A 14,308-nucleotide genomic window follows, 5' to 3' on the forward strand; every position below is an offset into this window, starting at 1 on the left:
TGAAGGTGGGAGTCTGTATTTAAACCACATGTATAAACCACACCCCTTAAAAAAATTTGCTGTAAAAAAGTTCGGGCATGCCTTTCATACTTAAGCTCTATAGTAACCTAAAATATGAGACCAATTCATAGTCATTAGTTTAATGATAATAGGGGAAGATTTGCATTAGTAAATCTAGGTAACAATTACAAGTAAAAAAAAATTAATAATTACAATTCATTTATTCATTATATTTATTCAACTATTCATTAGTGTGATACGGATTTGATGTAAGATTTTGACATAACTTTTACTTTTTAAATGATCCTTTGCTGTTAATCGTCATTCACAAATTAGCAGTAGGTCTTCCCCAGATTCTGAATAAACATGGTCACAGATCACTAAAAAAATTAAATAATATCACATCATAAAACATCGTTAAATATGAATTATTCTGTAACATTCAGAGAAACTAGAACCATAAATATTTCAAGGCAGAAATCATGTTTTATTAGGACCGGTACATTTCTCTACAATATTTGATCAAACTTTTAGATTTTTTCTCTCAGCTGATTCACCTCCATTGTTCTTGCCTCCGTTTTTCCCCTTGATAACACTTGTTCAGAGGACTCATCAAACCTTAGAACACTCATTGTTTAAAAATGTCCATTTGTCCATTTTCCAGATGAAGTACAGTATAAATCAAACATATGACACTTTTTTGTCAATATTTAGATTTTAACTCACAACTGAATTATGTCTAGCTGAGAGACTTGATTACTCATAAACAGTCATACAGGATATTTTTTTACTGACAGAGGACTTAGCTATCTCACTTATTTTGACTATGGTTTTGCTTGTTGGTGCCAAGATTTCTGTCAGATATCAGATCAGTCAGATGTCTCTCATATCCCTCACTGTCTGGAAAGAGCTGATCCAAAAAAAAAAGGTCTAGACAGGATTCTTCAAGCTGCATCAAGCACAGAGAAATTTGCCTGTCTTTTTTATTCATCTTGTTCAAACATTCTTCAAGACGTAATAAGCCAGGTTCAAACTCCAGTCTTTCTTAATGATATTACACGGAAAAGACAGACTGTAAATCTTACAAAAACGTACACTTAATACCTTTTACAAACACCCAAGGGAAGTTTTATATTGTTGGGTATGACACTACAGCTTTGGAGGTCCTTGTCTTTGCATGTCTGAGTGTCTGGCTCATTGTCTGCATAGAAGGTGAATCTTCATCCCAAACTAAGGTTCTAAGTGTCTACACCAGGTTAATGAGAATATTTCAGGTAATGGAAATGGGCCAGGTGATTGGGATGAGTAAATGGGAATTGAGAATGGGGGACAGGTGACTGGACAGGGGAATTTGGGACAGGTTAAAAATTTAGTCAGCTTTTAAGTAGATCAGAACAGAATCTTAGATCATTGAACACAGCCAGCAGTGAAGCTTCATGTCATAGACATGGCAAATTAAGGCATGTGGACATTCATGATGACACATTTCAGGGGCCAATGAAATAAAATCTGAGCTAAATTTTAAGCATAAGCACTGCATAAACTACAATGTTCCTGAAAAAATTTATTAGTTCTATAGTAAGACTAGTAACGTAACAACATTTAGGAAAAATTTAGACCTTTTTACTTTGCCAGGATTTTTTCTCTTGTTCTCTGATCACATCAGAACAGAAACACATAAACAACACGTCTTTCCTTTAACAATTACATAAATATTTATTTTCTACTGTAAAGAACGCAGAACTTTCTCATATACAGAGGGAAATCAGGGTTTATGTAATAGGTCCAATAAGAAAATTATTTCAGGCACAAAAAGACTGTCTTGTTAAAAAGCAGGTATTGTGTTTAAGCTCCTTTTGCTCACATAAAGATGCCCTAAAACTAAACTAAACCTGAAACTAAAATGCGTTAATCTACTTTTACAGTTCTTTCAGCTTAGCATCTATCCAGCATTAAATTAGGCTAGTCTGAGTAAAGTTTTACACACACCAGTCCTGTCTAAATGGCAGAAGAGGCGGTGTCACAGTAATTTATAATGATAATCCAAACGTCAACACAAAAAACTAAACATAAATGTCCAGTCAATTCCATTTATTATTATTTATAGACCCCAAGAAGCCAATTCTGGTTTTATCAAATATCATTTCAAACCTACTGTAGCTGCTACTTTAGACACGTAATTAACTGACTGTGATTTCAATATTAACGTTGATATTCAGGATGACCTTCTAAAAACAGTGTGTCCATTTTAGATACAGTAGGAATAAATAATATTGGTTGACAGACTATTTAATATTAACATTTGGATAAAATATCTAAAATATTGTCATAGTTCCACAATCTGAAGTTATTTCAGATCATTACCTCATGTTTTTGAATCTACCTCAGTCAAAGCATGCATACCTCACCATGTTATTGTGTTAAACACGTGCATGCACGTTAGATACTGCAACAAGTTTTATCAGTTAAAAACCGTTATCAACACAGGGCTCAACTGGGCTATGGAATGTCTAGAATCAACATTCCACTACACTCGAGATAATGTGGTTCCCTTTAAAATAAAAACTTATCTCCTTGGTACTGTATCATGAAAATACACGTACCTTTAACCTTCGTCTTATGTTAGCTTTCTGTTACTATCTCATGTTAACGGGTCGGTTTTGACCCGTGTCTTAAAACAGTCATAAAATACCCTCTAAACTATTATTTATCATCCAATCTGTTTCCTACCGCTTGGTTACCTTGTTAGGTTTCCTTACCCATGAAAATATTGCTTTTAATATTTTTAGTGTGGCCCCCTGGGCCTTTCATTTGATAGCATACCTCTCGTTTTCAATTTTAAAAAAGTGTAAATAGAACCTCAAGAGAATTATATAAATAAATTAAAGATTGTTATGTTGCCTGACTATTACTGAGGGGTATTAGAAAACATTTCTAAATTAAAAAAAAAAAAAAAAAAAAAATATTTTAATATTATTAACTATAGTAACATCTATGGTGTTCGGGTCAATTTTGACCCATATATTTTTACTCCAAAAAAAAGGCAAAATTATTATTTTTTTTTAATAGAGCTTTAATAGAAATACTAAATTAAACTAGTAATGATAAAAAAACATATAGATTTGCAGTCAAACAAACAACAACCAATCAAGCAAATCAAGTACTAGCCCCCAAAAAAAGTCTTTGTTTGCAAAAACATACATGTGTATGTGTGTGTTTAGATGCATGTGTGCCAAAAGCTTGCAGAGATATTTTTTTCAGTAGAAGCACAATATGTTTGTCTTACCTGACACCTCTTTCTTTTAGAATCAGGTGGCTTCAGTGGGGTTGTGGCTGTTGCTGTGTTGGTTGATGTTGAGGCAGGGCGGGCTGAGAAGGATGCTGGTGCTGATGCTCCTTGAGTTGCATATTGCATGGATAGAGTGCTAGGTGAACTCTGCAGCTGTCTAACCATGGCTGCGTCTTAGCTTCACTCAATGGGTGTCTTGACTAAGGAACTTTCTAGCTCCTCAAGAAACATTCTTCGCTTGTTTTTTTTTTTGGTTGAGGTCCACCCTAGCTGGATGTGGTGCCACAACACAAATGCATTGTATGCAGACACATCTAGGATGTTCTAAAACACAACCACTGGCCATAGGTGACAGTAAGCTTATCCAGGTTGTCCACTCCTCCTTTGTTTTTATTATAGTCCAGGATAAGTATGGGCTTTGTCTCACTTCCTGATGACACATCTGCATCTTTGTGAATTGTGGACATAAGTACATTTTGATGACAATTGCAGCAGTTACCCTGCCATGTAATTCAGGAGGTACTGAGGTCCAACAGATGTTACCACTTTTGGATTTTAATGTTTCAGAAGGAGCAGAAGCAGCTTCAGCACTGGCGACCTCTTCATCAGACTCATCAGATGTGTCTGTGTCTCCTGGTTCATCTGTGTCGCGATGCTGCTCTGTCTCATTTTCAGCGAAGAGATAATCTCAATCTTCTCATTTTTTGCATGCTGCAAACTGGATATATGCACTCTGCAAGTCATCAACTCTAAACTGAATTGGTCTTATGCATGTCTTACATGTCCATTTTTGTTTGTTTGTTTTGCTTGTTCAGGGAAGTCGACAAACAGGCAAAGAGAGAAGCCCCTAAGTAAAGCTTACAGGGTTAGGAGAGGAGCTGACTGTCAGTGAGCTGTTGGCTGACTGTGTCAGTGAGCTGACAGTGTGTTTATGATTTTAGATTTAGCACTAATATATAATTAGAAATAAACTCTGTTGTGGACAAATATACTTAAAAGAACAAAATGTTGGAAGAGGTTGCTCTTTAGATGTTTTTAAAAGCTGCTAGAGACTCAGCTATTGGACATCAAATAGATGTTTGTTCCACCTTCTCTGTGCCAGAAGAGAAGAGTCTTGAAGAATATTTTCCTCGTACTCTGAGAGATGGTGTGGTCAGTGGCGCTGTTGGGGGTAAGATAAATAAAGTTCAAAATCAAGTTTATTTCTATAGCGTTTTTCACAATGGACATTGTCTCAAAGCAGCTTTACAGAACTTAGGAATTTAAGGGAACTATGTGTGTTTATCCCCGATGAGCAGCCTGGGGTGACTGTGGCAGGAAAAAACTCCCTTAGATGGTATGAGGATAAAACGTTGAGAGGAACCAGACAAAAAAAGAGAAGCAGAAACCACCTAGAAACACCCTCCTTTATTGTTCAGGGGTCAAGCCAACCTTAAGATTAGTTTACAAATTACAGCCTTCCAGTTTCACTTGTTACTGGCAAAGCAATTGAACAAAAAAAACACAAATGTACACAGATATAACACAGCTATAATTACATATCAAAATGTTTAACAGAAATAAAAACCACAGCTTCTGGTTTCTTGCTTGTCATAAAGTCAAATCATGTAAATGCAACTACTTGTGTTTTGACTGCACATCCTGCAATTCCTACACACCTCAAACCACACATCCATCACCACCCTTAACACAACTTACTATCATCATCATCCTCAACACACCTCACCGTCGTCACAGCTGTCACCACCCTTACCACTGTCGCAGCAATTATCATTTCTCATACTCTCGCCTACAACCTTACTGTTTTCATAACTCTGACCTTTGATTTATTTTTCATAGCATAGTGTGGGGAAAAGACTCAAGCAGAAATCTCCAGTTTCTTTAAAGAGGTCTTAAAAATGGAGCTAGATTAAATTAAAGGGATTCTAAAAAAATTGTCATTAGAATTTGCCTCGGCAAGAAACTGTTGTGGCCAATTATTACCAAAACTAACAAATTTAATAACGAACCAGCCATTAGGGCTGAACAAGCCAGTGTACTCTTAGTGCCGGTCCCAAGCCGGGATAAAGGGTGAGGATTGTGTCATCCAGCGTAAAACATGTGCCACACCAAATATGCGAATCGCGAACCAGAAATTCATACCGGATCGGTCGAGGCCCGGGTAACCAACGACCGCCACAGGTATTTTTTGCCAACAGGTACCAGGGGAAATTGGACTACTGTTGGCCGAATAAGGAGAAGAAGAGGAGGAAGATGTCTACAGAGAAGTGAAGGGAGGGAAGAAGTGTAGGAGAGTGAAGGTTTGGGTTGGTACTTTAAATGTTGGTACTATGACTGGTAAAGGGAGAGAGGGAGCTGATATGACGAAGAGGAAGAAAGAGGAGAAAGGTGGATATGTTGTGTGTTCAGGAGACCAAGTGGAAAGCGAGTAAGGCCAGGAACATTGGAGGTGGGTTTAAACTGTTTTATCATGGTGTAGATGGAAAGAGAAATGGTGTAGGGGTGATCCTGAAGGAAGACTACAGCAAGAGTGTATTGGAGGTGAAGAGAGTTTCTGTAGTGATGAACGTAAAGCTGGAAGTTGAAGAGGTGATGATTAATGTTATCAGTGCTTATGCTCCACAAATGGGCTGTGAGATGAAGAAGAAATACAAATTCTGGAGTGAGTTAGATGAAGTGATGGAGAGTGTCCAGGGTTGAAGAAGCCTTTATTTAGCAGAAATAAAGCCAGGCAATTCCATCAAAACACCCAAAAAACCGTAATAAACATTACTGTTTATTCATCTATTGTACACAAAACAGTGACCATTAGCTGGCTAGCTGACCCAGTCATGCTTTGCCTGTATTAGCATGTCTTTCATAACTTCTTAAATTTTTATGTTGTTGTTGTTTTGGTTTAATTTTTTTATTTAAAGTGAAAAACTTGCTAATCATCAAATCAAATGCACAATCATGATAAACAAACAACTGGACGCAAGCTATCACACTAAAAAGTTAAGTTGTTTTGCTTGCAAGCTAACTTCCTAAGTAAACAATTAGCTAACTGAGCAACTGCTGCTATCCCATGAAAAATCCCCAGAGTTATTAATAATGTTTTCTGTAAAGAAGTCCCCTCTATGTGCTTTATCGTATATCATGTTTATTAGCATGCAATACAATGATTGATTATATCTTTTATGTAATAATTGTACATGGAATTAAATTTTACTCAACAATATCAGCTCTGGGTACAAGAGGGTATTTTAAGACCGGATTTTTCCCGGACGGCGGATTAGTGTAATGAAATAAATCATTGAAATTCATTCACCATTCAATTTCAACCCAAATTTACATTAATCTATTAAGATTTTCAGAAATTCTTCAGAAAGAAATTAATGTGTTGAATTTACCCTATTTAACTTTTTTTGGAAGGATTCCAATGGGTATTTTTTTACAGCCCTAATGAACACATTAGACGTATGTCCCTCTTTTCTTAGATCATTAGTTTACAAGTCAGTATTTTTTCAGTCGCTTGTGCAAAACGATTTAAATAAATTGTGTTCTATGCATTTTGAAACAAAAGGTGTTTATTCCACATGTATTTTATAAACACTGTTTAGTCTTGCAAATAAAATCTGTCAGTTTTCTTAAGAATGACTCTGTCAATTAGTTGTTTTTTTTTTTTTTATGGTGCACAGGAAATGTTTGCCAGTTATCTAGGATTAATAGGGTTCATTTCTATACCACTATCAGGCTTTTCATTATGCAAAAATGAAATTGTGATTTGTTAAATCAGGGGTCCCCATACACCAGGCATAAACCAGGCCCCATACACCAGGCTGTGGACTAGTACTGGGCTACCCAGAAAAAAAAAACTTTTTACATTTTTTTTATTTTATTTCCATTTTATAGATTTTTATGAAGTGCATGGTGTTTTATAAAAAAAAATAAAAAATAAATACATTTAGACAGCTATGCCAATTTCCCACACTTGTCCTGGGTAAAACATGTCTTAGTGTAAAAATGTTGGGAATTTTGTAATCGTTTTTTATTTTTTTTGGTATCAATGCTTTCTTCATTATTTATTTTCTGACAACGTTTTACTTTCACTCGATACATATGTTACACAAACATCTGTACTTTCTTCTTACATTTTCAAACCAGACTCGTTACCTTAGTTTTAATCTATTTGGTGACATCATCAATATTTTTTCTTCTCATTGCGTGCCGTTTTCAACATGTTTCTTGTCATTGCGTGGCTTTTTCAATCTACCATTGGATTATAATTTACTGGCTCACACGCACCACAGATGTAGACTAGTTTACAAATCTAACAACGAGCGTGGCAGAAGGCAACAAGAAGTATGGGGTTGATGTGGATGAGACAGAGGGAGTCAGCGATATAAACATGACTGATAACAGAGACAGTCCTGATCACCTGATCATCATCATCTTTTCTCTGCTATGTTGTTCAGCCTGAATACATTCATTAGATAAAAACATTTGAATGTATTTTCTATTATATATTAATATGATGTGAGGTTCAGTTACCAACATGACACTAAAACGGGTAGTAATAATGACTACATTTTACTGAAGAACATGTCAAAGCCCAAACGTTTTAATTTTAACTTGAGTAAAAAAAGTGTAGTCAGAACTTTGACCTAAGTCTTTTAAAACACGAGTATCTGTACTTCTATTTGAGTGAAGGATGTGTGTACATTTGTCATCTCTGCAGCTGAGTAATGATTTGGGTAAGTAATGATGCTGTGGCCCTTTGCATTCACATCCCTGATGAAATGACAGAAATGCCAGTGTATTCACAATGTACAGTATGTTTGTTTGTTTCAACCAGTCTTAAGACTAAATTCTTATTATTAAACTTTATTCAGAAGTTAAAATTTAGACTTCAGGTTTTCTCCTTCAGCTTCCACCTGAATAAAAACAAATACAGTCAATAGAAATCTGTGCAGAGAGAGAGAAACAAAGAGAGAGGCAGCCCAATGTAGTTTTAAGAGATTGCAAATAAAGAAAGAAACTCACTGGTGGATGATGGTACATTGGGAAGGTCTCATCTTCATAATGCACCATGGGCTTCATAGGCTCTGGGTCGTCGACACACTGCAGTGAAATCTATAAAACATGGAGGAAAGGAGACAGAAATATGTTTAAATTCCCATGTGGGATTAAATTAGAATCTGTCTCCTTTTAATATTAGATTAATTGTTTTATAATTTGATAAATAAAATCTATTATCTGAAAAGGATATTATTATCTAATAGAATTAATGAAAAACTGCATGATTACCTTCTGTTTTTCATGTTCAACCGAAGCAGTGAGCAACGGTTCCCTTTCTTCATCATCACTTCCTCCGGAAAAACACGACCCCTGAAACACCATTATAATCATCAGTAGTGTCACCCATTAATTAAAAATTTAGATTAAGTTTTCCTGAACACATTATTTACTTGTTGCATGTTGATCCTACAGTAGGATCAATACAGCAATACAACCCAATAGCTATAAAGTAGAAAGCAGTTATAATAAACCTACATATAAACGTTATCAAAGGTTGTACAAAGAGTTTAAAGATATGAAGGAAACTGATTTATAAATGTAGTTTCATTCTATCTGCTTTATACTTGTTATATTACAGACTTTTTATTAAATGTAACTTATTATCAACAAATAAAGGTTCATTATAATGGCTATTGTTTACAGGGTTATACTGCTAAACATGCTATGCTAACTGAGACTTTTAGCACCAAACGCAGGTTGCTGAAATGTCTCCGGTGCGAACAGCTACATTTGCATTAGTTAGCATAGCATGTTTAACACACACAGCAAAATGTCTAACTGTGTTTCACTTTTCACTGTTTTTTACCTTATTTATTGTCAGTTAGGGCTCTACTGTTTCATTTTTAGGACTCATTATAATTAGTTACTTAATATTGACCGAGATTTAGGTTGTGGACTATCGGCTATATATACGAAGCAGGAAGACTGAGTTATGAAGCCTAAGTTTGATCTTATCAACGTGTTTATCTTGCATCCTGAACAGCAAATGTTAAATTGTTGAATGTGGATAATTAACTTCTATGTAAGGCTCCTATGTCAAATCTGTTTACATAAAAATAAAAATACAGCTCACTATGAGCGAGGCCGGACCTACTCTACGATCGCTAAACAAATAAACGCTGTCCTTATAAAGTAGCTGTGCGAATGTTAGGTATTGTAATAGACATTTATGAAATTGTTTAGACTTTACACATTGAATTTGAGGTACACACTGTATGTAAATATAAAAATGTATAGGAATTATTTTCTTTATTAATTCGATGGCTTACCATTCTACCGGTTGAATTCTGCTAAATGCGGAAATATAAAGCACCTCCCATTGACGTACAACGTGATTATGTATGCTGGACAGGATGCGTATGCGTACTAATTACATTCAAATAAAAAAACAATCTATCTATCTATCATTATAACGACTGTAATGATAACTATATCTACACTATATAGACATACATTTGTGGAAAACTGACAATCACCAATTTTGTTTTGGGAATGTCAGTTCCACATTTAGTCCCTATTTTCTGTAACAATAACCTCCACTCTTATGGGAAAATGTTCAACATGATTTTGGATAGTGTTTGTGGAGATTTGTGCTCCTTCAGACACAAGGGTGTTAGTAAAATCAGAACCTGATGTAGTGACCCAGTTCATCCCAAAAGAGTGCATAGTAAATTCATGTAAATCATATCCAGACTGAGCAGGCTTTGTTCATGGGGCATTGGCATGCTGGAACAGGTTTGTGTCTCCTAGTTCAAGCGAAGAAGAGTCACGTGTCTATATAGTTTAGGTATATTATAATCCTGAACACTTTTATGTTGTTAAACTCAAACCAACAGCGTTATATTGTAATCATATTTACAGAAATCATTACTTACGAGCTTATGAACATTGTCCCGGCTGTGATTTTCTTGCCACAGCACATTCTTTTAAATCTTTTGAAGCTGATCCTAAAACTCTGATGAACAACTGGAGCATCTGCATCCTCAAGCTTCTTCAAAGTCTCTACCTGAGGATCTTTTGTGTGTGAAGTTAGCCATCCTCAACCCATGGTCTTAAAAACTCATTTAAAGGTGAATTCCAGGCAGATGTATAAAAACACTTTTATTTACGGAGTTTGGCAGACTTCCTTAAACAGAGTAACTTACTTTCACGTGTCTATCAGTGAATACATCCTAATACTGGTTCATTAGGACATAAATAAATAATACTATCAGTCTAAAAAACTCTGATGCTATGTACTGAAATTACTTAGAAGAGCAAAATGTCGGTCTTTAGACGTTGTTTGAAGGCTGCAAGAGACTTGAGATTTGGACATCAAATGGATTTTTGTTCCACCACCTCAGAGCCAGAACAGAAAAGTCTTGAAGCATGTTTTCCCTGTACCCAGAGAAATGCAGCTGCATTCTGGATCAGTTGCAGAGGTCGAATGTCCCTCAGAGGCAGAGCTTACAGGAGTGAGTTGTAGTCGTCCAGTCTCGAGATGACGAGGGATCAAACAAGCGCCTGAGCAACCTGTGAGGATTAAAATTGGCAAATTATCCTGATATTGTAAAGGAACATGCACAGTGTGTTCAACAAAAGTGTGTTAGATTAGTAATCTCATAAAAAATAAAAAAAGGACAGTTGATTGTCTATAGTTACCCCAAGGTTGCGTGTAGCGACCGGAGGTGGGATCTGCGAGTTGTCTACAGAAATCGCAAGATCTTGAAGTGGCGATGAATCACCTGAGACACACTGCACCAACACAACAATCACCTGAGACACACTGCACCAACACAACAATCACCTGAGACACACTGCACCAGCACAACAATCACCTGAGACACACTGCACCAGCACAACAATCCACCATGGCCAGCATTTGCTTTTGCTCTGAATAGTAAATTCCTCCTCTCAGATGCAAAACAAAAAACGACTGCTTTTGATTGCGATGGGTAGGACCATGGAGAAACATATCAACCAACATGTGGAATATCAAATCACCCAGCAGCTGTCAGGAATATCATACAAACCACTAAACATCACCCAATCAACCAGCTGGAACTGTAAAGCAACCACCTAGAAACACCCTCCTTTATTGTTTAGGGACTCTGTCAAGCCAACCTCAAAATATTTTCACACATTTTATCCTTCCAGTTACTGACAAATCAAATAAACAAAAAATACACAAATGTACACAGATATTACACAGCTATAATTATATATCAATTATATATCAAGATTTTATGTAATAAAAGCCACAGCTGTTGGTTTCTTGTTTTTCATAAAGTCGGGTCATGTGTGTTTGCAATGTAAATGTAGCTACTAATGTTTTGACTGCACATCCTGCGAGTTCTTCACATCTCAACCCTCACCACCGTCACCACCCTCGACACACTGGGAGGGAAAAGGAGTAACGCCAGGAACATTGGAGGTGTTTAAACTGTTCTATCATGGTGTGGATGGAAAGAGAAATGGTGTAGGGGTGATTCTGAAGGAAGAGTACAGTAAGAGTGTAGTGGAGGTGAAGAGAGTTTCTGATAGGGTGATGATCGTGAAGTTAAAGGGGTAATGATTAATGTCATCAGTGCTTATGCTCCACTAATGGGCTGTAAGATGGAGGGAAAAGAAAAATTCTGGAGTGAGTTAGATGAAGTGATGGAGAGTGTCCAGGGTTGTGGTGTCGAAGAAGAAGCCTTTATTCAGCAGAAATAAAGCCAGGCAATTCCATCAAAACACTCAAAAACAGTCAACACAGGCTTTATATACCTTCTCCTGCCTTCTGTGTAATGCTCTTTTTTTCCAATCATTCCCTGGTCTGCCACTATTATCTTCAAATGCCTAGGTTCTTTCCAGTTAAATACAATAATGGTGGTTGAGCCCATTCATCACAATTTTAAAAAAGTAACATGATTTACTAATGCTCGCTTCATGACTCTCTATCCTGTGAACAACTTTAAATCCTTTCTATATACATATAAAAAGTTGGATGTTGAGCTGTGAAATGTTGATACCTTCACGGGCTGAAATTTTATTTAAACCAATACATATAAAAAAAGGTAAAAAAAAATAATGTTTTAAGTGCTCAAATGAGTACTTTTAATTTAACGTTTGTGCAATTAACCTAATTAAATTAAGTGATAACAGCGCTCTCTTGTGGCAAATAAAATATATGAAACCTTTTTTGTATTACATATGGCCACAAGAGGGCGCGGTTGGCACTTAATTTGATCAGATTGTGTCCCGAATTCAACTGCTATACATTTATAACAAGTTTATTTAAAAAGTTAATAATTAGTCAAAATATTATAAGATTACAATGATATTATTATACAATTATTTAATTATTAAACAATTTAATTTACAGATGCCCAACAGGCTCTTTATAACTGTATATGCATGTTCTGAAAATGAAGATTCAAGGGTTTATTGTCGTCTACACCATACAGTGAAAGTCTTACTCAGCTTATGACATAATTTAAGGACATAAGGAAAAAAGACATAAGACAAGATTTACCAAACTACAAAGTCACGTTACTCCAAATGCAAGAAACAAAAGTGTATCAAGTGTTGAGTGTAAACACTGTAGAGAAGAAGAACCTGCAGAGACAAACTACAGCCCAAAACTACACGTTCACAATTGTTTTGTCAAAAGTGTTCTGCTTTTCTCTACCAGCAAATCCATGTTGTTGTTGTTTTTTATTTCAAGTTGAAAAGGTACTGATTATCAAATCAAATGTTCAATAATGGTAAACAAACAATTGAAAGCAAACTATCACACTAAAAATGTATGTCGTGTAACCTTGAAGCTAACTACCTTAGTAAACAATCCGTTTATTATCTAAGCAACTGCTGCTAGCCCAGGAAAAATTCCCAAAGTTATTCATAAAGTCCTCTTCTTTCTCTTCTTCTTCTTCTTCTGGCTTCTCTCATTAGTGATCATCCGTCTCCATACCCCCCTGTTCTCTACATCTGCCTCTTTAAAACCAACTACCTGCATGCCTTCCCTCACCACATCCATAAACCTCCTTCTTGGTCTTTCTCTTTTGCGCTTAGCCCGAAATATACCCAATTTCCCTTCTCTGCACATGTCCAAACCATCCCAATCCTCCCTTCACCTTGTCTCCAAAACGTCCTACATGCGTGCTCTCTCTAGTAAACTTGTTTAAAAGAGTTATTAATAAAGTATTCTGTAAAATAAATCACCCTTTTTTTAGTTTAAATGCTTATACTTTCTCTTGTTTTGTTGAAGTGCCCTCTATGTGCTTTAATGTATGACATATTTATTAGCATGTTATACAATGATTGATTTAATTTATGTAATAAAAGTACAAGTAATTAAATATACTTAACAATATCACCACCAGCCACAAGAGGGCGCTCCTAACAGACATGTAGAGAATTTCAATATAATTTTTTTTATCATTGATGATGCTGAGGCCTTGTAGGTTTGTATGTTTGTTTGTTTCAACCAGTCTAAAGACTACATGAACACATGATCACATTTTAAGTTTTTAATATATTCAGAACTGCAAATTCAGGTGTCACGTCGTCTCCTCCAGCGTCCACCTGATTAAAACAAATACAGTCAATACAGACACGTTTATGCCAACTAACACAATCCCACTAAACACATCAAACATGTTTATTCCAACAGATAACAACATTATGGAGAAGACTTATAATTTCTATACGTAGGAATAAAACAGTATTATTTGCTTTAATGCTGTTAGATTTTTTAGTTATCAGATAGATAGATAGATAGATAGATAGATAGATAGATAGATAGATAGATAGATAGATAGATAGATAGATAGATAGATAGATAGATAGATAGATAGATAGATTGATTGATTGATTGATTGATAGATAGTGTATTTGAAAAAAAGTGAAAGAGAGTCTAAATACTTTCAAATGCATGTGTGTATGTAGTATATATATGCTGTTATAACTTATTAGTAAAACTTTTAACTTGGTGGAATA

General features: G+C 35.7%; 1 protein-coding gene across 1 annotated transcript in view; it reads right to left on the reverse strand.

Moving 5' to 3' along the window:
* LOC310739054 (uncharacterized protein) overlaps positions 1 to 14,163 on the reverse strand; it is a 30,968-nt gene extending 16,805 nt beyond the window's left edge. The window contains exons 1-4 of the mRNA XM_083564657.1: positions 11,171 to 14,163; positions 10,988 to 11,080; positions 8,576 to 10,858; positions 8,312 to 8,401 (exon numbers count right to left, since the gene is read on the reverse strand). Of these exons, the coding sequence (XP_083420783.1) occupies positions 8,312 to 8,401; positions 8,576 to 8,677 (192 nt within the window). The 5' untranslated portion in view covers positions 8,678 to 10,858; positions 10,988 to 11,080; positions 11,171 to 14,163. The remainder of the gene's footprint in view (positions 1 to 8,311; positions 8,402 to 8,575; positions 10,859 to 10,987; positions 11,081 to 11,170) is intronic.
* Positions 14,164 to 14,308: the final 145 nt, after the last annotated feature.

Source organism: Silurus aristotelis (genome assembly GCF_946808225.1).
Source record: "Silurus aristotelis genome assembly, chromosome: 16".
Taxonomy (NCBI): domain Eukaryota; kingdom Metazoa; phylum Chordata; class Actinopteri; order Siluriformes; family Siluridae; genus Silurus; species Silurus aristotelis.